The 25,043-nt window shown below is 33.2% G+C and overlaps 3 protein-coding genes and 1 pseudogene across 3 annotated transcripts; 1 reads left to right on the top strand and 3 right to left on the bottom strand.

The window, feature by feature from the left end:
• Positions 1 to 7,813: 7,813 nt before the first annotated feature.
• LOC120116496 (gamma-glutamyl peptidase 5-like) lies at positions 7,814 to 9,086 on the bottom strand. The gene is made up of 2 exons (XM_039136970.1): positions 8,416 to 9,086; positions 7,814 to 7,943 (listed from the first exon to the last, which is right to left on the bottom strand). Exons 1-2 carry the CDS (start codon positions 9,073 to 9,075, stop codon positions 7,827 to 7,829), a joined length of 777 nt encoding a protein of 258 aa, XP_038992901.1. The 5' UTR covers positions 9,076 to 9,086; the 3' UTR covers positions 7,814 to 7,826.
• Positions 9,087 to 11,499: 2,413 nt separating this feature from the next.
• LOC120116497 (transmembrane protein 208 homolog) lies at positions 11,500 to 15,050 on the bottom strand. The gene is made up of 5 exons (XM_039136971.1): positions 14,816 to 15,050; positions 13,609 to 13,802; positions 13,116 to 13,200; positions 11,873 to 11,938; positions 11,500 to 11,796 (listed from the first exon to the last, which is right to left on the bottom strand). The coding sequence occupies exons 1-5, from the start codon at positions 14,897 to 14,899 to the stop codon at positions 11,704 to 11,706; spliced, it is 522 nt and encodes a 173-aa protein (XP_038992902.1). The 5' UTR covers positions 14,900 to 15,050; the 3' UTR covers positions 11,500 to 11,703.
• A 2,822-nt stretch (positions 15,051 to 17,872) lies between these two features.
• Positions 17,873 to 21,578, top strand: LOC120116493 (AFG1-like ATPase). The gene is given in 16 exon segments (XM_039136969.1): positions 17,873 to 17,915; positions 18,051 to 18,308; positions 18,512 to 18,591; positions 18,771 to 18,871; positions 18,935 to 19,066; positions 19,154 to 19,223; positions 19,516 to 19,602; positions 19,695 to 19,760; positions 19,875 to 19,967; positions 20,054 to 20,110; positions 20,201 to 20,332; positions 20,421 to 20,448; positions 20,451 to 20,510; positions 20,587 to 20,675; positions 21,059 to 21,252; positions 21,461 to 21,578. Coding segments are annotated over 16 exon segments (1,545 nt in total). The 5' UTR covers positions 17,873 to 17,887; the 3' UTR covers positions 21,531 to 21,578.
• A 792-nt stretch (positions 21,579 to 22,370) lies between these two features.
• On the bottom strand, positions 22,371 to 24,765 carry LOC120116494 (annotated as a pseudogene).
• Positions 24,766 to 25,043: the final 278 nt, after the last annotated feature.

Here is a 25,043-nt window from a genome sequence, read left to right as displayed (position 1 = left end):
TCTTCGATTTGACAGTCAACATATCTAAACACATGCCCAATTCGCCGCGCACAATGATCCCCCCATTTTTTGAGGCTAGCCTTGCTCTACACGTCAATTTTAACAACCAAACTACATATTCTAACCACATATCTAAAAAATATTTTTTAAAATATATATGTATAAAAATTAGTTGATTATATTCTCATATGTAGTGAGATGAGAGGAGGTAAGGTAGTACGTTGCCCTCAACGTCAAGTTGAGAGCAACTTCCTTGGAAGACCTCTGGCAGTCAGAATTATGAATTGTCCATCGTGGGACTAGATCCTACGTCCACAAGGTTAAGAACCTTGCACTCTACCAACTGAGCTGGACGGACAATTATTAAAATAGACATATATATGTATATATAATTTTTTATAAACATATTATTTTATATTACCTCACACATCTAATGATTACATGACATGTCAGATATATCAAATACATTACTAAAATAAATAAGGTCTAAATTTTAAAATATTAAACTCGAGTTAAGTATACATACCTTGAACTTTGAAATAATTGTTCCGGTATTTATATGCGCATTATTATTCAAACATACGAACAACGAATTTAATAATTTAACCTACACATATCAAACTCTTTGTGATATAGTGCTCATCATTTAGCTTTTCCTTTCCTTCTCTGGTTTCGCTCCTAGTCGGCTGCCAGATACGAGTAATGCGAAAAATGGAAGGTTAGGTCATTGGACAACTTCATAACTCAACTAAATCAACTTGGAATCATGATTGTATGATAAAATTTGTCATACCATGAATCTCTGAAGCATTTGATAATTCAGTATATTAAAGAGTTGAAGCTTTGAGAAAAAAGGTGTCATGTAAATTTCTTTAAAATGGTTCATGTTTAAATTTCTTTACTATTTTCTTATTCGTTCTCTCCTCGCTGGTGAAGGATCTCTTTGGATTGCCTGGATTTACACTTATGTAATTAAATCCAAAGAATTCTTACTGATGTTGAATAATCCCTCTTATAGCTACTGTTTTAACAGGCTCTTGAAACTAAGATCTGAGGCCATTCCAATCCTTAATTTGGGACTTTCTTCTTCTAAAAGCATTTGGGAAGAGTTACGTATCAAGCATGGAAAAATATTTTGGCACAAGATTGTCTGGTATCCCCTTCATATTCCCAAATTTAACATTATTACTTGGCTTGCAGTCTTGGATCGTCTTCCTATTAGAGAAAGACTTACTTGTATGGGAATTACTACCGTTAGCTCTTGCATCTTATGCAATGATGGCATTGAAACGAGGAATCATTTGTTTGCTAAATATCCTATGGTTACTGCTCTTTGGAATAGAATTCTAAATCTTTCTCTTTTGGATAAGCCTCATATGTCTTGGGATTCTTTTCTTGCTTGAGCATCCTCGACTTGGAAAGGAAAATCTCTCCTTACAACCATATTGAAGATTGCCTGGTGCTTATTCATTTACTACGTTTGGGAAGAAAGAAATAGACGTTTATTCCAAGGACGTGTTAGAACCATTGATGATTTGCCTTTTCTATCAAAGAGATTGTTAGTGCTTAACTTAGGAATAGAGATACTAATAGTCTTGATTTGGTTAATATGCAACTTATGACTAATTGGGGCATAGGATAATCATTTTGTTGTAATTAGCTTGTTTTTATCCTTTGAATAAATGGGATTTGACCAAAAAACCTGGCCCGCCCCACCCCCACCCCTACCCCACCCCATCTCTAATTAAGCTAATGTGATTATAAAGTAGTATCTATTATTATTATATATAATTTTAATTATTTGACAATAAACGTCCAATCACCTTTACTACCGCCGCTGATGTTCAAATCAAAAACTTCTATAAATAATAACTATTAATTTAACAATGTAATTTAATTCATGACTCGTGAGTATTAACTTATTTTATATTCTACCTCATCATTCTTAATTTATAAGAAGATTTTTTTATATGATATAACTATTCTAATGTAAGATTAATTCTATCAAAATGTGTTTGAGGAACAATAAAAAATTAAGACTGAAAATAACAATCCGTTCAAAAAGGAAAAAAAAACTAAAAATAGAAATACTTGTTTGATAAATAAATATATATTTTAAACTTTATATTTGTACTTTTTTAATATTTCAATACTTTCATGAATCCTTACTTTCAATTATTTTTCATGACTCATGAGTTTTAACTTATTTTATATTAATTTTTTTTCGAAAATAAAGTGGATTTTTCATGTATTGTTTCTTTGAATATCGAAATCTCACCGGTGTGGGATGCACCCTTAACTAGCTCGATTTCCAAAGCTCTGGTGTGAAATGCACTCTTAACTAGCTTGATTTCCATAGCTCTGTTCGTTTCCCTTAATTCACGCAGAGTGAATCTGAAGATAACTTGTGTGCACCCTGACAGGAATATCAGAATATGCCGAATTTCTCCGAGTCCTCGGTTCCTATCCGATGGATATGGTTCTATAGATGGATATCTCCAAAACTCAGTAGATTATGTCATAATATATCTCAGTTTTCTTTCAAACCTACAACTATGGTGACGATTCGAGCCACAGGTGATGCATGTACATGTAAGTCTTTTCTTGATCCAGCTGAAGATGAAAGGAAAGTTGGCCGGAAATCGTTGGAAGGTCGACTTATTAGTTCGAAAGCTTATTCGACATGAACTATTTTTCTCTTTCCTTTCATATTTAGCTCTTTTATCTCCATAGGTTTTCGTCACCCTACTAGAGAAGTGGTGTGCAATATTGTGAAATTTTGAACATTAGAGACAATGCAAAGTCACAGTGACACCAATATATCCCCCTCTTGAGGGCTTTTAACCTTTGAAACTCAACCAGTTTTCTCACAATTATTATTATTATTATTATTCTCAATCATCCAACAAAAAGTGGATTTTTCATTGTATCTGTTAAGAAATAGAGATGCCGGAGATGGATTGTAACACCCCCAACCCCTACCCGACCCGGATATGAGTCAGAGATACTACATTAACTTTAATAAGCAACTCTTAATAAATAATAGTAAAATATTTGTACTTGTATGAAGAAAATACAATAATATACATACTGTAATATAAGTTTACCAAAATATTCAGAGCATACACAACTTAACCCTTTAATTACATGCCAACTGCTATTTACATCACAAAATGACCTACTGATTAAGTTGCTTCTGATCTGATGGTTGCAGGAGTAATACTGTCAAGCTGCTTCACCTGTCTCGTCTAATTCCTCGGATCCTACGTGTGAAACACTCACACGCTAAGTCATCGACTTAGTGAGGCAATAATAATAACAAGGCAATTATAATGAAAATGTTATGATCATATGAGATGAAATGCAAACATGTACTTAATCAATGTAGTATACATCATCAATACCCATACCTGTAAGCGTATGACTGTAACATTCATGAATCTGTATTAATAAGTTTATTGGCCCATGATAGCATATTGAGAACCTAAGGTATTTGAGTAATGTGAGGTTGTGCACTATGCTGTCACCACAGCTCGTATAAATGCACCGAAGTGCCCCGTAGAATTGCACCGAAGTGCCCGTAGAATTGCACCGTAGTGCCATATAATGATGTCCATAAGGACCACATAGAATTCCTTAAGAATCATATACATATACTATGGATCAAGTATGTGTCTTTCAAGACTTCACACAGGTTCCAAAGGATATACATATGTCCTAAAGAACCGAGTATACCCTCTACCCTTGGCATGCCAACTATACCTATAGTTCTCATCTACATAACATGGGCTTATACATTTCCCGTAGTTCATATCACGTAGTCATATTATTTCCATACCTTTATCACATAGTCATATCATTTACATACCTTTATCACATAGCTCATATAACTTTTCTGCATATTCATGTCATGCAATACATATCATATGAATTCATGTCATGTAATACATTTAATATAAATTCATGTCATGTATCATAATATGGAATGTGATCATATGTCAAAATATGGAATCTAGACTTATCACAAGTCTAGAACTGAATATAATACTATATTCATGCTATGCATATGCACTCACCTATACTTCTTTGCCTTTTCCTCGATCGATTCTACTTGTAGATTGTTCCCGAACTCGAGTAGGCTCGGTATCTACATAAACATAATTTTCAAGATGATCATCAGATGTCTATGTCTTGAAATTAAGCTTTAATAACTTACTAATTTAAAGAATTTATAGCTTAGTCTTGCTTTCTTTTCATTCTTTCTTTTTTTTTCTCATGGGGGAATCGGTTCCCCCCCCTGGGGGTATCGATTCCCCTCAAGCATTCTGGAATTTCATATACGATGAGGGGGTATCGGTTCCCCCCTGGGGGTATCGATTCCCCTCTAGCATTCTGGAAATCATATTCGTTGAAGGGGTATCGGTTCCCCTTGAATGGGTACCGATTCCCCTAGCCCGAAAATCCTAATTTGAGCTCGGAAATCATCCCATTTCAGCTCAAACATACATATTTCACTCTCTTTACTACTCTTAGCTTTCATACACTTACTTTAACTAATTATTATCCATTAAATACCTCTAAAACTTAGAAATCTAATTCTCCATGTAGAATTTAAGAATCCAACCCAAATTCCAATATGTTCTAATTTGAATTCTAACACCTCATACTTCTTAGTTAGCTTCTTGACAAGTCAAAAATCTTATTCAAACTTCAAAAACTCATTCCTATCAAAATTTCCTCTAAAAATTCATTTTCCAAATCATTCTCTAAAACACTTATCTTGTTGTTTTAATGTCATATAAGCTTTCCTTTAGCTTATATAACATCCAAGCTTCCATTTCCAATCTTAAAAATCAAAGAAACTACCAAGGTTCATATTCTTACCTTTACTTGCAAGCTCCACGTTGAGAGAAGGAAGAGAAGAAAATAAGGAAGAAGGGAGAAGAAATGAGAGGGTTCTGGAACCTAATGTCACACGTGGGTCTCATAGAACCCCATAACATTTTATTTTTAATTAAAAATTACTTACAAATGACCATTTGGTCCTTACTTCCATCTCATATTTACTAACCATACATTTTAAACTATATAATTATTCTACTTTAATCACCAAATGTTGAAACTTTGCAAATTAATCACTCACCCGACATGGAGGATATTACATGGATTTACCACGATGACATCAAATAGTTATTTTTTTCCGATTTAAAGTTGAATTTAATATAATTTCAATAAAACTCGATTCTCGAATTTAAATAGGATTTAATGACTTTCGTTTAATTCAAAGTTTTAATTGAAAATTTTATCTAATATAATATGACATTAAATTTTCACATTTCATCCAAATTAAAAATAATTAAATAAAATATTAATTTGTCAAATTAATAATATTAATTCAAAAAAAAATTTAATAGTAGATCATGCTAAAATAATTTTTGTATCAAAATTTAATTAATAATATATAAAAGAATCCCATTTAAATTGATACAGAGAAAATTTTATTTTTCTTATTAAATAAATAAATAACACTCACCTCCGACACTTCAAATCCCATTTATTTATATTCTGGTCACATACGTAGAATTTCAAACCTTTGAATGTGTGGCCTTAGACTTTAGATAGTGACGCCCAAGTAAACCTAAAACAATCCAAGCAAAAATCCTTTGACTCATGCAGAAATAAAGAGAACTTTGAAAGGAAATAACGCACAAAGACAAAACAAAGAGAATTGAGTGAATGCTTTGTATATTCCTCAAAACAAAAGTGAGAAAAAATAGGAGGGAATATGCCTCTATTTATATATAAAGTCCCCCACATCCAATAACTAAGATTAAAGTACATCGACGGTCAAGATTAAATATTTCCTACAAGATCTCTTAGTCTAAGAAAATCTTATCAATCTAGTCAAATCATTCCATAGGTAGCCAATTACATGGATTATGGAAACAAATCAAAGGGAATAAGCATTAACCAAGTGATCTACTTGCCATATCCATCACGCACGGCTCTTCAACTTCTAGGATGGGCCAACTCAATTGGGTCTGGATAGGCTAAGATACTGTTAAGAGTGTCATGGACAGCTTGATTTGTATTGGTCGTATTGGTCTTCCCTCTAAACTCTCGATCTGTGACACTGTATATGCATGCTTTAAACGTGGTTCTAATCATATATAATTTGACATCTAATGTTTAAATTAAGTGAAAACAGTCTAATTAATATACTAACAAACTTTTAAAATTTAAGATATATTTTTAGCAACGTTAGGTACATCTAATCTATTTTTAAAAAACATTTTCATATTGCTTTGTCGTGGACCTAAAAGAAATATTTTCAGTGTGAAGTTTAATATTAGCTTGTTCAACCAGCGTCTGAACTTTCAAGCTTGGGAATTGCGACCTATTGCCATGTAAGTGATAATTAGGATTGGTCCGATTGGAGTAAGACGTAATTAAAACAATTTGGTATAGTTATATATTTGATTCACATTACTTATATCTTTTATCAATTTAATATTAATTGATAGAGAGTGTAAGTAATAAAGTCCAAATGTGTAATTATACTAATTTTTTAACTACGGCGTCAGATACTCCGTCAAATATTAACAATAGATGGCTTGATTGACATCATTTAAATAGTTAAAAGATCTATAGTCAAAATAAAATCTGCCCATAATAAAGTGGCCATGGATGTAATTTACCCTTTAAAACATGTTTGCTACAATTAATCTATTTTTTGAAACATTTTCACGCTGTTTGGAGTGTACCTAAAAGAAATATTTTTTTATGTGATTTTAAACATTGACTTATCTCAACCAGCTAGAGATGAACAGAGGGTGAAGCGTGTGGGGATGATAACTCCTCTTAATTTTTTTAATTTTTTTTTATATTTTAGAGATTTTTTTGGTTTTTATTGATAATTTATTTTTTATCCCTAAAATTTTATAAATTTATAATTCTTAAAATTTTATAAATTCACTTATCTACTATAAAATTCTATGTCCGTATCTATAATCAACTTCTCAACTTTCAAGCTAAGGAATTCAGACCTATTGCCATGTATATTGGTTATCATAATACCTTTGATTTAATGCTTTTTTAAACATATTAGTAATAAATAGAATGGGAGTGAGATAGTTAAAAATTTTGGTATAATTCTATATTTTATCCTCATTATTTCTATTAATTTAATCTTAATTGATAAAATATGTAAGTAATAAAGATCAAATGTATAATTATATTAAAAAATTTTAACTACTAAGTCAGCTACTCTATCAAATGTTAACGACAGATGACTTAATTGACATTATTTAAATATCTGAAAATTTAATTAACAAAATTAAAAGATCTATAATCAAAATAAAACATGCCCATAATAAAGTGACCATGGTGTAATCACCCTTTAAAAATGTTTGGTACAATTAAATTAAATATTTATTTAATTGTTATTAAAGAAACTCCTAAAATGTAAGTTCGTACACGAGTTACTTGGGTGATTAATATAGTATATGAGATTTGAATTTAACCGTCTTGATTGAGTATCCGATGTTACAAGAGAAACTACTGATGAAGAAGAAGAAGAAGAAGAAATTCCACTACTGTCGAAAATACAATAAAAAGTCTTATTTGATGTGAGCTGGTGCTTGCTAATGAAATCGTGCAAGGAGCTGTATCCCACCTCAAATTTCAGGTTCACATATTAACCAAATGTGGCCAAAGAATACCTGTCGATGACTAATACATTTCATTTTGTTTCATCAAGTCAAAGGTGAAATCAAAAATAATAAATAATACAAAATATGTTTTGTAAAAATACATGAAACCCATTATCAAGAAAAGCTGAAACGAGGTGTTGTCTTAAGAAAATTTCTGCATATTTTCCCCCAGCTCTTCCTGTCAGGTTCACCTATCTCCAATCCGATTTTGGCTTTCTCAGCAAACCCTCTCTGTATATTCAACGCACAAATAAGGATTAACTAATTACAATGGAACCAAGTATGTATATATATATATATATATATATATATATATATATATATATATTTGAAAGATATAATGTCAAAAAATGCCCCTTATGTTTAATTAATTGTCATTTATGACAAAAAATACTATTAATTTGGAGTATCGATTCTTTATTAACTACCCGTTTCTATTAAAGGAGAGATCTTTCTGTCTCAAAATGAGTCAAAATGTTTTAGAAAAAAGAATATGGACCAAAGTGACTTTAATTTTTTTTTGAGCATTTTACTCCTACATTTTATTTATGATAAAAAGATTCCTCATTTAGACTTTCACGATGAAACTTTTTTGGTCCCAAAATGAGACATTTTCAAAAAAATAAAATGGTTATTTAATCAAAATTTACATAATTTTGTTTGATTATGCCTAATCAAGGTTGAAAGTGGTGGATTAAATTACCTGGATGGAGTTGTTATTGAGAAGGCGATCGATGAGGTTGAACAAGATGTCCTTGGTGTACTCGGGGTGGCCTTGAATGCCAAGAATATGTTGCCCAATTCCGAACATCTCCACCCCCGTCTTGTCCGAGAATGCGATCACATCAGCTCTCATCGGAACCTCGTACACTTCATCTTGGTGGCATTCTATGATCGACAATGAAGATGGTATTTCCTCCAACTCTTCCATGAAGCTTGGGACCGACAACAAATCTTTCACAATCTTCACTTTCCTCAGCCCTATATCCCATCCACTGCACGCCTTCCCGACTTTCCCCCCCCCCCCCAACGATCTGCACAGAACCTGGTGGCCGAAGCAGATGCCGAGAACTTTCTTCTCCATGGCATCAAGCGTCTGCAACAGGAAGCAAAGCTTGAGAATCCACTGGTCGTTTCCGTAAGCATCGTGGGAACTGCCACTGATGACGAATCCGTCGTATTTGTAGAGCGCGGTCATGTCCGGGAACTCTCCGTCGACGACCCTGAATAAGTCCCATCTCTCTCCTTCTTCTCCGAAAGCAGCGACGAATACGTTGAAATAGCATCCGTACATCTTCTTCACGTACTCTGAGTCCCTGGCGGCCAGCCGAAGAGCGTATCTTCGTTCTCCGGTTAGCTTCATTGTTTTTATGACAAAACAACTGGAAAATTTGTTGAAAAAACTTGAATTTTGAGGGAGAAAACTGGGGTTTATATAGAGATTCTAAGTAAGGGATTGGAAATTTCGATGGTGGGGTAGGTTTCTGGGTTAATTTGAAAACTGATGAATTGTGCAAGGATTTTGACAGATTCGTCTGGACTTTGGGGGCTCGGTTTGAGTGCAGTCCACATGCATTTACTGTACGCTATGGGTACACGTAATTTTTTTATTAATCTTAAAGATGAATATCAATCATTTTATATTAATCTCAAAGAATAATAATAAATTTTTACCATCGAAGTCACCGAGGTTCGTATGAGCACCATTATTAAAATAAGTTATTAATCATTTTTTTAAAAATTTTAGGATGAATATATACTCATCCTCATGTACATGTGGATCCGTCACTACTCGTAGCATTTTTACAGCAGATCATTGCTACTGTTGTTTATTTTGTCTGCCTAACCCATTAAGACTTTGGATGTACAATTTGATAATCAAATTATCACTATATAATACTACTTGACTTCTTGTCATAAACCATTATTTTCTTCTCAAAAGATATTTCTTGTTATAATTTTTTTAGACAGACCGTAGTGATTATAAAATAATATTTGTTTAAAATATTTTTTTAGCTATTAACAACACATCATCTACAAACACAATTGCTTGAACTCAATATCTTTAAGAAAAATAATAATATCATATATCGCTAAAATTGGTTAATGAATTATGGATTAATAAATTTAATTAGAAAGAATTAATCATTTTCCATCGATTCATTTAAAGGATTTTTTTAAATCATTTATAATTTAATTGTGAAATGTATAGATTTACTGTTCACTGCACGTTCAAAATGCATTTATTGTGCAGTCCACTAGAATTCACTATGTTATTGATGCTATTTAACTTCCACAAATCAAACGTGTTCATAAAGTTATTTACACTTCTATTGGGCAATAATATGCTAAGAATCGGTTTAAACACTATAAATTTTTTATTTGAAACAATAATTGTTTAGGCCAGGTCTCGTATCAGTAAAAACTTCCATTTTTATTTGAAAATGAATCTATTAATTAGTGTTTATTGCTTTTCAATCTTTAATACTTAGATTTAGTGATGATAATTTCTTTTTACCATTTTAACTTGATTTGATTTAATTGAGATTTTTTCCCCAAAAGAATTGAGTGTTGGATAGGTTTTTATCAGAACTTTTGAGATCAAATCTAATTTAGGTAAATCTCATCTGATATATTTTTTAAATATTATTTTTATATAATATATTTAATATTTTAATGATTTTTTTTTGAAATCAATGTGAGATGGGTCAGATTTTTTTTTAATTTTCTAGGATCAAATCGTGTTACATTTTTACTATATCAAATTAGGATCAGATCAAATTAAATCATATTAAAATTGAATCAAATGAAATTTTTTAAATTTCGAATTAAATTCAATACCACTGAAAATTTGACCAGTTCCATATACCTGTTGTCGTCCCTAATTAGATCTGCACAGATAATAATGTGAACTCTGAAAATAGGAATCTTGGGAAATGGCCGGATGTATGTTGCCTTAAATTGAGGTAGATGCAATGGAAATTCCCTTTCCAAGTTGCTACCCGTTGTGTCCGTATTCAACGTCAAATTCAACGTGCATATATACCTTGTTGGTTTGAATCTTAACAAATTATCTAGGTGTCTTTTTTAAGAGATGTAATAAAGGTGAATGTCGAAATTCGAACTCACGTAAAATAGAATAATATGAATATTTTTAATGACTCATTCAATTAATAGATCTCATATCTAAGTGTCCTTGATTCGAATAATGTTACATCTTTTCTGCTAATATAATCTTGGGTAATTTATGTATTTAGTCACCCACCTACTCTTACAACTCCATTTTTATCATCAGTTTTTTTTCTTCAAAATCACAACTAACGTTATGTTTAAGTATCTACTATTAAAAAAATAAACAACACTACTAACATGATAATTTTTTTCCAATAATTAAGTTACATTACCTTATGATAATATGTCAACATCCCTATTAATTTTTAAGTTTGAGCGACCAAAACATAACGTTAAATATAATTTTGAAAGAAAAAATAGTTGAGTCACCAAACAAAACCGTGAGAATAGATGAGTGACTAAATACGTAGTTTACCCTATAATCTAAATCAATTTTGATGTCGAACACGAATACTTTTAAGGATTGAAGAGTGTTCCCCCCCCCCCCCTCAACAATAAAACATTATCCTCAAAGCTGCAAATCGAATTGCTTTCTTCTGATGGCGTGTTCAACACCAAAACATAGGAAAATAAACAAGTAAAACAATCTTCGTATCCTTTCATTTGACAGCTAGTTGCAAGAAAAATTAAAATAAATGAATTAGGGCAATGGAAGTTAAATAAAACTAGTCAGTTTTCCTTTTCATCAGGAAACAAAACTATTTCGTGTTCACTTTTAACCAATACAACATGCTTTCCTCAAACTTAATACAAACTGTATGGTCTAACCTTTAAAATTCAAGTGAAAGCATCATCGGGAATTTTCGAGTGAACTACTTTCAGCCAAGACACCATGGTTTGTTTCATTTCAGTGATAATCTCACCTATTCCTTGTCTTGACAAACTTTGGCCTTGAAGCTTTCTTCTCCATCTTTTCCCTTTTCTTGCGAGTCTTTTCATCTTCAACCTCTCCCTAATTCACACACAGTCATATGAATACGGATATATCTACATCTACTTCATAAAAAGAATATGAAGGTGTGGAATACCTCTGAGCCTGATGATAAAAACCCTCTAATGAACCCAAAAGATTTGTATGCTCCAAATGCTGGTATCTGAAAGGCAACAAGTTACTCCATAATGTTATGCCATCAGCCTTTTTTCCCCACCCAAGTGAGTTAAAATAGATTCTACCACATAACTATGAAATTTTCGGCAAATCCATATTAGCATAGAATTTTCTATTGGCAAATGTTGTTCTTAAAGACTTGCATCATCTTAAGATCCTGAATTCCTTTCGTTCGAATCCTAAAAACCTGGAAAATGACTAATAGGTATTCATCTATCAATAACAAATCCAATCAGGTACTTTTCACCGTAAATAGAAACACCTAACTAATCAATCCTAGAAATGAGCATCATTGTTATATGAGACACGAACATGATCCCTCCCCTAATAAGTCAAAGCCTTCAGGTCTGCTGGTAAGCATTAAGTAGTTTCCGGAAAAGTATGTCTCCGGTAATGGGAGTCGATACGACCTAACAGTTAGATCAGCTACCATTGGCGCACAAGTCTGACAGAAGGAAGATAACTAGATTAAAAGCTAAAATTTGTTTACTTCAGTTATCCTTTAAATACCACTGCCAATTCACTATGCTCCATGAATGCTATTTAATTAACCTACCAATGAACGCGGTATGAGATTAAGCAGAAAAAATGAAACTACTATACGTTATGGGCTGAATTTATTTTAGTAAAGACCACTATTTGATTCTGATTTTCAATTTAAGGCTTAGGTTGTAATTTTATTTCCTTGTTTCATGATTGTGTTTTTATTTCAGTTGATTTATTTTCTTTTTAAGAATAGGTTTCCTTTTATGTAATAAGACTAGTCCTTACTTAAAGGGACATATAAAATAATAACACTCTAAACAGAATTTATATCATAAATCCCAAAAATCTGGGTCTCTTTGATAAGATGAAAGGTTTCACTCTCCCTTCGACCAGCTGAACTACAAATCCAAAATACAAAATCACGACACTATAACAAAATTAATTCTCCCATTTAAATGAAATTAATAAAATCTCTTCTACAAAATTTGATATCTCACATTTTCCCCAGATATTTTGACAATTTTCACTACTATTTCAAAATCTTTAAAAGAACATAAGAGCGTGTAAGCATTAGATGAACTCCCTCCAGAAACTATAACTCCTCAATTCCAGAAGTAATCAAATAATGGAAGTATCAGACGAGCTTTATGTGAGCAAACTAAGTAAACAGAACTTACCACAAGATATGTATACCAAAACTTGTCAGAGATGATGGACATCAGTTGCACAAAACTTGTGATATAGATTACATCATGTAAATATCTGCAAAAAAATGGGTTTCTCAAATCAAGAATATTCGATGCATACAGATGAAAGAAAAATATTCAGAATTTAGGACTATTGAATCAATTCATAATGTCGACATCACTTTAGATATGAGCAACATTGTTTTAAATTTTAAACCATAAAATCCAGATAATAGGTAAATGGAACTTATTGGCGGATATAAAGCCAAATCAAAGTAATAGTAATAGTCATCCCAAGTTAGCAAAGCCTGAGGCAGTATTCCCCTGTTGCACACATTGCCTCATGTACAAAGAATTAGGAAATGTATTAAGAATAGTGTTTCTAACGAAATTCTTCCTAATCTTTTAATAAATTAAAAGATAAAAAACAAAACCATACATTGAACTTATGTTGAAAATAGACAAAGCATTGAACATGACATACCCACATATTCCACCGGTACTCATATCAAATCCACCATCAAGAAGCTCTCCATCATCGGAATAAGAAGGCATTGCCATCTGGGCAATTTGTTGATAGGGTATGAAGTAAGCTGCAGATGTCAAAAGTAGACCTACCCAATGTTTCCATGTGAATGAAGAGTGGAAGATCAACATCCTAACCAAGACGTATACAACCTAGATAAATAGAAATTTGAAAAATAAATCCAATCAAATAAGCTTGTTAACAAGCACAAAATGCAACTATGGAAATATAAAAATAGATAGTACTTGCAACAACTACTCTCTATTCTTCTACATCAACTACAAAGTAAAAGCTGCAAGAATTTTAATGTATTAGATCAAACAAAAGCTAAGATACCATAGGCTACTGATAAAAAAGGGTAAGGTTCAAATAAAATGGTCAATAAATACTACGTAGTGCTTGTTGTTGCATATTAATAAAGTACATATATGTTAGAAAGTTGAAACTACTAAGCTAAACACTGAGAATTGGGTCCAACTTCCAACGGTTACGATGTACAAGACCATCATAGTTTACAAGTCGAGCTTGCACTTAATATACCTACTATGCCTGTGCACTAAACATCACCCTAACATTGTGGGTTATTGCGACTAGCCACCACTTACGAAGTTTATATTTTTCACTTTTATGGGCTTGACATATGCACAGGGATGGACCGAGAGGGTGCTAGAGGGCGGTCACTCCCCTTGGAAATTTCAAATTCATATATAATTTAGGTATTTCCTTTGTATTTTCTTTTGATGATCTAATTTCACACCCCCTAAATTTTTAATATAATTACTAAAGCTTCGCACCTCTAGCATAAAATCTTGCGTGCAGCCTTGCACATGCATATATAATAAAATCAAACACGGAGATGTGCATCCGGACTATAATCGGGAAAATTTACCCGTGAGCTAAGGGTGCATGTGGATTTCAAATGTGTACAAAACTCCGGAATTTCAATTCCAAATGAATAAATGTCATCTATGGCTATTAAGTTCTCCATTTCCTGATAGTACATCAGGAAATTAACACTGCGCATAAACATGGATACAAAGGAGAAATCTAATTTAATCAGAACCGAATACTCTCAATTGATCACAAGATAAACAATTGAGCGCCTGATGGAAATAGGGTTTCAAGAAATAGGGAAAATGATGATGATAAGATGAAGAGAGCGTACATTGCAGGCAATGATGAGGCGGCGGAGATTGGACATGTGGCGAGCGTTCTCTTCTTTGCGCTTCTTGGCACCTTGATTCGCCATTTCCTTTGTGTGCCTGGTGGAGGGGTCAACGAGTTTGACTATGGAACCCTAAGGAAGATCAGCTTGTTGAAGGACTAAAGCGATGAAAAATTGATGATCGAAGAGCGAAGACGATAACTCCCACGTCCATCCCTTTAGTAAAAGCCCAAAACTTTGAGTCATCAACGCCCAACATGTGAATCTCGTTGCCCAAAAATACCTAATACTTGTTATAAAATGTCTTTTGAGGAGCTTTTTTTTGACTCAAAATCACGTATTGGCAATATAAATAATGTCAATCAATGCGTCTTTTATTATCAAAATGCTTTTAGAATTGATTTTTTAACTCAATTTGAAAAGTTAAATATTTCAGTTACCTACCAAAAACTAGTTTATCTAGTGAGATTAGGCACTAAGTCCCTTAAGCAAGGTCAGGGGTTTGAATTATGGCGTTTGCGAATGAAGCAAACTGGGTTGGGAGGGTCGCCCTAGCCTTTGCAATATTCGATCTGGGTTAGTCGGATATAGGGATGGCAACGAGCCGGGTTCAGGCCTGGTATTGGTCTCCCCGTCTTCGTCCCGTTTAAAAAACCCGTATCCATCCCCGCTTAAAAAACTGCGGGGATTTAAACGGGGATCCCCATCGGGTAATCCGGGAAAACCACGGGGAAACGAGTATTCCCGTTTAGCATAAACGGTTATTTAAACAGATATCGGGCCGGGTATATATATATATTTAAATTAAATATATAAATATTATATATATATATATATATATTTATATTTAAATTAAATTTATTAATATTATATATATATAAAATAATTATTTTTAATATTTATCGGGGCGGGTAATTGGGGCGAGAATTACCAAACCCGTCCCCGTCCCAGTCTCCGTTCAGCATAAACGGTTTTTTTCCGTCCCCGTTTATCATCCCCGAACTCGACTTGTTTAATTCGATTTTCGACTTTCCCCGTCGGATTCGGATTTTTTTGCCATCCCTAGTCGGATGCCAGTGATTAATTCAAAAAAAAAAATCAGTCACCTTATTCTTCATGATTAAGAATTTCCCAATCCACTACTGGTTTATTATCTTTAAAGATAAAATATAATCTTCCCATATCTAATTTTCAAAATAAATGGCATACTATTTACAATTCAATGCCATCTGATCTTAATCTATACTTACATCATTAAACGAATATAAGACGGACCAAGTACACTCATATTTGCCCATTTCACTTTTAAATAATATTTTTTAAACATTTAATACAGTGTTTGCAATTTCCAATTAATAAGTAAACAGATGAATTGTCGAGTAACAGAGATGGGATAATTAATGAATCAGTGGCAGCAGGAGACCCTATAGAAATGTGATAAAAACAAAGCGGTTCTGACAAGTGGAGGAATAATGTTGGATTAAGGCCACACCTATTTGGCAAATGCTATGCATGCACGTGAGTTGGCTTTTTAATATTGTTCACCTAATCAACCAACCACTTTCTTTGTCCAATAACTCAAGGATATGACAATGATGCAAGATAAGAGTGAAGCAAAAAGCTACTCTATTCTTATCTTATTATTCTTATTAGAGTTAATTGCATTAAGAGGCCTCAAACTATGTCCACATTCTAAATTGATCCTTCGGTTTTAAAAACACTACATATCCATAAACCATGACACTCGTTCTAGATTAATCTTTAAAATTTAAAATATTATATATCAATCCTTACGTTATAAATATCATTTCATTTTGATTATTCTAATAAACATGTCGATAACTCTATTGGTTAAAAAAATAATATGTTTTTTGAAAATTGAATGATATTGATAGTATGATAATTTATAATAGAATGTTTTAAAGCTTAGACACTAATTTAGAATGATGATCATAGTTTGAGGATTGATAAAGAATGTTTTAATATTTAAGAACTAATTTATTATAGATGTCATAGTTTGAGGACCTCCTAGTGCAATTATCTCTTATTATTATGGTGATGAATAAAAACTCAATCAAGCCATTAATGTTTATAGGAAGGAACACAACACCCAACAATGTCACTGTCTTGTCCTAATTTTGTGACGATTGGTTTATGGGATGGGCAACCATCCCCAGCCCGCAAAGCCACTGGGTCCCACATTCCTTTTACTCCGTAATGGACCAAAAAGTATATGTTCCGAAATTTAAACAATTTTTTAAGGTAAATTACGTATTTAAATATCTAAATGATTATTTTTTATCTTATTTTGATATTTAAATTTTATTTTTTAAAATTATATTTAACGTTTGATTTATGTTTTAATTCGATACCTGAAAGTTAAAAAATTATCAGAATTGATGATGTGATATTTTTTTTTATTTTTTCAATGATGATATAACATTTTCTTATAATGACACATCAAAATCATTATTATGCTTTTAACTACGAGTACTAAAATTAAACTCAAACTAAACATTAAGTATGATTTAAAAAAATTTAAGTACCAAAATAAAATAAAAATAAAATCTCTTCCCGTAATTTCATAAAAAAAAATCTACATCATTAATGTCATTTTCAATCGCCTGCTGACATGATTCGCGAGTCGTGATTCACCAGTGGTACCTCAATTTGTCTAAGTAATTACCTTAATTAAATCCACATCATGACATAATCACAGAATAATTGAAAGAACAGATATATGGTTAATTAAAAAGGATGTATGTTTAAAATTGAATATCTATTCACATAATTGTTTTTTTTATTTATGTTTTATATAATTTGTACTTTGAATTTAATTAATTGTGTTTCATAATGTATTTGTATTTATTAAATAGCACGGTTGTACTTGTACTCTTCCAATTAATAACAATAACGAAAAAGAATATAAAAAATAAAAGTATGGATGTTAACTGTTAAAAGTACAGCTTAAGCTTACGTGTTAATGGAAGCAAGCCGGCGTTCTGGGTCTCCTCCGACACCCTCTCTCTCTCTCTCTCTCTCTCTCTCTTTTGATTCCCTGTTTCTTGGCAAATGAACACAGCCTGCTCAATTAATCCAGGTGGCTGGTTTTCTTTTCTCACTAATTATTCATTGATTAGACAGATTTTCTGTTTAATTATCCAGTAATTATAAAGTGTTCTTTTAAAAATAAATAGTTTAATTCCAGAATTGATTCCGTTTCAAATATTTGCAGATCGATCGTTGAAGGTCTTGAAGAATTTGTCACCGGAATTGAAAATGAGAGCGATCGTTGGATCAATTCGCATCGTAAGATCAGCTTGTACACGGAGTATAAACAATTATTCCAGTACTTTTGTTAGGAGACGAAGCCACTTGATTCAAATCAATTCTACTCCTGTTTATATACTGCCTCACAATGCCGCAATCCATAGATTTTCATTCCGTCCAAGACCTTTCTCAGCGGGTGCTGCAACTAAAGTTGATGCCACAGGTTCTATTCCGTTTCTGTTCATTCCGGTTTGATTATGTAAATTTTCATATAATTTAGTTGTTTACTTTATATATTTATTGATATATATATATATATATATATATATATATATATATATATATTTTAAATTTTATGATTCCGTACTTTAAATTTAAAATATAAGTTACTAAATGTAAAATTTGTCTTTCCTGCGTCAGTCGCAGAAGTGAACAGAGGAGGGCCGCTCGTGGAGTATGAACGGAGAATTTCAGCTGGTGAGCTCTTTGATGGTGATGCCTGCCAGGTATATGAATTTCAGCTGCTGAACTCATCATTCATCAGTTAAAAGAAATGCACTACACTGGACCCAGGAAACTTCGTGCACCTGCTAAATGCTTAATAAGAAATTGTAGTAATGGAAAACATGCATTCTACTGCTATTTCTTTGGTGGCATTTTTGAAATTGTTCTAAGATTTTTGCAGGTAGGCACTTTAACAGAACTTCAAAGGCTTTATGATGAGATCGTTGTTTCGGCTGCCGCATGTCGGTTGGATCGTTATCAAGTTCCTGAGAAAACTGTTAGGTAAAGGTTCTGTTTCATGACATTCTTCCATCAATAGTTGATCAACATTTAGTTGTTCTTCAGGAATAGGTGGTTTTGGTCTCGTTTAATGCCACAGTCTCCACAGTCTTCATGCTCCCCTGTCAAGGGATTATATCTTTATGGCGGAGTAGGCACCGGGAAAACCATGTTGATGGACCTCTTCTTCGATCAATTGTAAGTTTCATCAGAATATTGTAAGTTCAATATCCAACTGCTCATACTTCCTGATTTCTATCCTATATTCCATTTCCACTGTGTCAGGCCTTGCAATTGGAGAAAGAAAAGGATCCATTTTCATGACTTTATGTTAGACGTCCACGGTCGCTTGCAGGTGAGACTGTGTATGATTACATTTCTCATAGTAGAAGAAGCCGATAATCTCACATTGCAGACCAGAGATATAAACGAATATAGTAATTGAGCTGTTTCAGTACAACTCGGTTTTGCTCAGTATTCTTATCTGTGATAATATGAATGAGAATCTGTATGATACTTAACCTTGGAGTTATTGACAGTGGATTACTCCGGATGAGCATATTTGTAGTTAGATTTTTTGGGGACAAAAAATCTCATTCTAATCTTGAGATGGTTATGTGATTTAACACAATGATCAACTCTTGCAGAAGCACAAGGGTGTGGCAGATCCACTTGAAGTTGTGGCAGGAGAGATATCAGATGAAGCGATTTTACTGTGTCTAGATGAATTTATGGTACAACATTTATAGTTCTGATTAACATTCAAATCAATTTCTATACACCTCTAAAGCCAAATTTTATTTTCAACAATTGTGATCTTTTGCAGGTGACTGATGTTGCTGATGCATTAATATTGAACCGTCTTTTCAGACATTTATACAATAATGGCGTTGTAAGTAAATTTATCACATTATAATTGTAGTTATTTTGTGTTTGACACTCATTTCCTGCTGAAAATTAACATCAAACTTCTTTGCTTGGACTCTCTGATGGGCGGTAAGTGTAGATACTTGTTGCAACTTCGAATCGTGCTCCAGACAATCTCTACGAAGGTGGACTGCAGAGGGATCTTTTTCTACCCTTCATTGCCACTTTGAAGGTATGGATGGAGACATATTCTTATTGTAATTAATTTACTGACATATTCAGAAGTTATTATAATCTCTGGAGCATATATTTCTGTAGGAAAGATGTGTTGTTCATGAAATCGGTTCTGCAGTAGATTACCGGAAACTCACCTCGGTACGATCAAATCATTCTTGTGTAGATTCACTGAAATTACAGTTCTGCAATTCTAGCCTGAAATTATCATTTTATAATACCCATGCTCAGGCCGAAGAAGGTTTCTACTTCATTGGCAAAGATTTGTCCAGCCTCCTAAAACAGAACTTTCAGCAACTGATCGGTGAACATGTTGCTGCTAGTCCACAATTGGTTGAAGTAGTTATGGGTAGGACGTTGCAGGTATGTGCTAGAGTACTAGTTCCATCGATATGTAGGGTACATATCGAGACTGATTCGACTCGTTTTTCTTATTGTTTCTCGTGACCAGGTTCCCCTCGGTGCTAATGGTTGTGCTTATTCTCGTTCGAGGAACTTTGTGACAGACCTCTTGGAGCTGCAGACTACTTTGGATTGTTCAGTAAGCGATACTCAGCCAACAACAGTAGCATTTTGTCATATTTTCCAATCTTATTTCACATACTATCTTCTTGCAGAGAATTTTCATACCCTAGCTCTTGAAGGTATTCCAAAACTTGGGCTGCACAACAGGACGGCAGCATATCGGTTCGTCACTTTAGTTGATGTATGCTCCGTTTATTCTTATAGCTTTGACTGTTTTCAGATCCCATAAGATCTACTTGTCATTTTTAGTAAATGGCTGCAGGGCAGCGTTTTGAGTTCAAGAATTGTTCTGTATATGGTGAATGAATTGCTATAGAAGTCATTGGGATATATCAGGGACGGATGCAGAATTTTGTGTTAGGAGGGACAAACTTATAAAATTAAGTATAGAAGAACTTATAAAATTTGGGGTAACGAAAACATATTTTCAACAGAAAATATCTAAAATTTCACAAGAATTTGAAATTTTTAGGGGAGGACCACCCCACCTGCCCCCTCTAGGTCTATCCCTGCAGAATACATCATAGATCCGTCGACCTTAATCTTTATTCTTCAATGTTGCAGGTAATGTATGAAAACAAGGCCAGACTGTTGTGTACAGCAGAGGGCAGCCCATTAGAACTCTTCGAAAACATCGTGACCGTTTCCGATGCACAGAATATGGCGCCGAGAACCTCCTCCCGGTCAAGGAGAAACGATGATTCGAACCTGTGTGTGGATAACGAACTGGGATTCGCAAAGGATCGCACCATTAGTAGGTATAAATGCTAACCTTCACATATCGACTCTTTCATTGCACCAGTTAATGCTCTTTCTTTTGGTTTGCATGCTACTCTTACCTGTTTGTCTGTATAGTACTTGGTGTTATACTATGATTAGAAGTGAGTATTGGATAACTCCTCGAATAATTAACCATATATTCGGGATGACATTGGTTTCTTGTCCGAAAAACTAAATGACACGCAGACTGACAGAAATGAACAGCAAAGAATACCTTGAACAACACGCGGAGGAGAGGCAAAGCATAAAAGCATAAAAGCATAAAAGAGCATATACAAAGAAGACCAAAACCAGAAGCAAAGCCATACATTCAACAAATGGTTCAGCTGACCCTTGGTAGCTTTGATCACAATACTTCTCTTTGCATATCATTTTTTAGTATGTTTGAGTAAGAAAAAATATATATGTAACTTATGAACTTCCATGTTACTGTACATTTTCATAATCATGGATTGGGTTTCAGTTGGATCTATGTATGGTGATATCATCATTCATATATATATATAGGGTTAAAATATAAGCTTCGAATTTTTGCCTATATTATGAATAATCCAGATTAAGGACAGAACTAGGATGAAATTATGGGAGGGGCAAAATTACTTATCTTTGAAACTAACAAGATTCTAAAAAGTAATCAAACTACAAAAAATAGAGGATTGAAACTTAATTTCACTAATTTCTAAATTATTATATCCTAAAAAGTAATTAAACTATAAAAGTTAGAGGCAAGACTTAATTTCATTTTACTTTAAAATTGATGATGTCTTAAAAATTAATTAAACCAAAAAAATTTTTGGAGGATCAAAATTTAATTTTAATGATTTTAAAACTTTTAAGGGTTTAAAATACAATTAAACTATAAAAATTGGGGTGGACCATGTTCCCCTTCCACCCCACGTGATTCCGTCACTAAATCAAGTGTTTTTTTGTCTGATAATTTGTTTTTCTAAGGTTTTGGAAAAATAATGTTATTCTATTTAATATTTCTTTATATTTATTTCGTCAAGTCAAGTTGAATAAAAAAATTCAATTTTTTTCTAGTCAAGGGTCCAAGGGGAGGGAAGAAAACAAATGCATAAAGATCAGGCAAAAAGAAGGGGGGAAATGTAGTTCTGACCGTAGACTTACACATTAGACATGCGAGAGGAACATTTAGATCAACCACTTAATGCAACTCTAGAATTAAGTAAAAACAATATGTATGCATATATAACATATACCCTAACTTGGACATTTTAGGTCATTTTTTACTTGCAGAAAAGTCCCCTACTGATAACAACTTCCCAAGCTTTGTATCATTCCAGAGGTTTCCATCATCTGTTTCTCACTGCATTTGCCAACAAAGAAAATATAGTGAGTGGCTACGATTATCAACGCTGGAATGATATCGAATACGAGCCAGTATTCGGATCTTTGACAGCTTTGAAGTTGTCGACACTCATCCCAAATCGACCAAGAACAGAGTTGCCCAATTCTTTCAGCTTTCCTGCTCAGGGAATGAAAATTTATATATGGTTAGTCATGTATAAGTAAAGCATGCCAGAAGATGAGGAGTAAAATATGCGTTCTCTGCTAGGTTAGATTACAACTATTCCACTGGGATCTAAATTACCAGTTCAACATGCGTTTAATACAATGAAAATACAGCAACATCGAATAAAATTTAAGATTAATATTCTCACCATTTCTATGAAACTGATATCAATTATACTAATAACAAACACAAGTTTAAAGAACATATCAAGTTCAAGTTCCCTTCAACAAAAAACAATTCACAGAAAAGTTATAAGTGACTAGAATCAAATGCCAAACTGCTAAGCCTACAATGAAATGGAAGATCCGACTAATATTTCATGTCTGGTATTTATCATATAAAGATTGCAGATAGCTATATTCAATCATTTGACAGGGACAATTCACATCCACTTATTCAATTAGAGACAAAACTAATACATAATAAATAAGATCCTCATTCCATTTGCATTTAGTAGCAAAAAGTGAAATAATGTTAATTTGTTTATGCTCAAGGAATTAGGAACATGAAGTTGATACCACAGATAACACCTACAAATTTGGCAGTAAATATTCTTTCATACCTTTATGTACATCCATTAGCTTAATAACTCAACACGAACGAAGCCAAATAAAACCATAAACTTCATAATTTTAACACAACCTTGAACAATGTAATGATAAGGGAGATTTAGTACAATACTAGTTTCCCTCCTTCTTCTCTTCACAATATGTTTCTATGATATCATAATCTAGAGCAGTAAAGCACCAATAAAAGAGTCTAGGCATAATAAAGATTATGATCTCATAAGGTAAATATCAAGAAAATTGATTTGCCTTGTTCAAGAATGCAATTCATGAGATCTGATATTCTAGTTCATAAAAGGGGATCAAAGGTGAACAAAATGCAGATTTCAAGCTTACCGATCATCTCCTCCTTCATCTTTTCTCTTTTTTCAGCAGCCAGTGGTTCTAAGTGATAAATCGTCTTCCTAGCCTGGTGGTTTGAAGGATCCAATTCCAGTATCTTCTTCATATCTGTAAATTAACAATAAATATTCATTGTTCATGGATGAATTTTTCCACAAACACTATGAAATAAATATTTATTCCAAACCTTTTTGGATTATACATATAAAAAAATAAAAACTCACCAGAAATAGCCTCTTCAAAGTGTTCAAGCTTTTCATGAGCTTCTCCTCGTCTAACAAGAGCTTTTACATATGAAGGATTAAGTTCCAACGCTTTCGTACATTCCTTTATAGTTTCCTCATATCTCCCCTAAAATTGTGCATTTTTTTAACATTAAAAAAATGTTTCAAGAACAACACTAAATAACTGTTATTCAACATAAGGAGTGATAAAAAGAAATTAAAAAGAAAAATTACCAGCTTTAAATAACAAACAGCTCGATTCGAATGACAAATAGAGCGAATTTCAACGGCAGTAGGCATGTCAGCCGTAACTTGCAAAGCAATCTCGTACTGTAACAATGCTTCCTCGTATTGCCCGTTCCCAAACAACTTATTTCCTTCCATTTTCGCATCATTTGCTTGTGCCAAAGCTTTCTGGAAACATAATTTTTTTAAAATAATCTATTTTAGCTGATTTTGGTGATTGATTAATAAAGAGCGATAAGAAATGGTCTGAGAAGAAGAGAAAACCTCTTTCAATTCATCGTCGTTTAAGGCATCCTGAAAGAATCGGAACGTTTCTGTTCCGAAGGTTGTTGATCGAGAGGGAGATCGTCTTCTTCGTTGTCGCTGATGCCACGTTCGCTCGCCGTCTCGAATCCATCAGAGGCGGCATCTCCGCTGTTCACATTGGATGATGATGATGAGGCGGCGGAGGCGGCGGTAGAATCCGCCGTCCTCTCAGTTGACGATGAAGGTGTAGTCGTATTCTTAGCTTCTTGTTGTTCATCAGTGGGGTGGGGTTCAATCGGCACCATGTTTGGGGGTTTAGGATCAACGAATCTAAACAACATTAACTCTTTCAAGTAACCGAACTGTTGATTTTATATTATAAAAGCTCTGCAACGACATCGTTTAGTGGTCTTGGGTCTTGCAAAGAAAATTGGTTGGGTTAACCTGGGCCTTGTAATCTGTAGAGTAAATCTAGAAGTAACAAAGAAAATGAAAAAAAAAACCTTAAAAAAATCAACAAAATATAAATATGAACAAATCTGATCACATCAGTAAATGATCCATAAAAAGAATCAAATTATTAAAAAAATTACCAGAAAATAATAAATCAG

Source organism: Hibiscus syriacus, unplaced genomic scaffold (genome assembly GCF_006381635.1).
Source record: "Hibiscus syriacus cultivar Baekdansim isolate YM2019G1 unplaced genomic scaffold, ASM638163v2 tig00110299_pilon, whole genome shotgun sequence".
NCBI classification, from domain to species: domain Eukaryota; kingdom Viridiplantae; phylum Streptophyta; class Magnoliopsida; order Malvales; family Malvaceae; genus Hibiscus; species Hibiscus syriacus.
The sequence above is the reverse complement of the archived record's forward strand: the minus strand, read 5'-3'. Positions and strand labels throughout refer to the sequence as shown.

Coding starts and splice junctions, on each gene's coding strand:
- LOC120116496 (XM_039136970.1), bottom strand. CDS start 9,075: ATGAAGCTAACCGGAGAACGAAGATACGCTCTTCGGCTGGCCGCCAGG. Junction 7,944..8,415: donor TCAATAACAACTCCATCCAG/GTAATTTAATCC, acceptor TTGAATATACAG/AGAGGGTTTGCTGAGAAAGC.
- LOC120116497 (XM_039136971.1), bottom strand. CDS start 14,899: ATGGCGAATCAAGGTGCCAAGAAGCGCAAAGAAGAGAACGCTCGCCAC. Junction 13,803..14,815: donor GCCTCATCATTGCCTGCAAT/GTACGCTCTCTT, acceptor CTATTTATCTAG/GTTGTATACGTCTTGGTTAG. Junction 11,797..11,872: donor TTTTATCATCAGGCTCAGAG/GTATTCCACACC, acceptor TGTGTGAATTAG/GGAGAGGTTGAAGATGAAAA.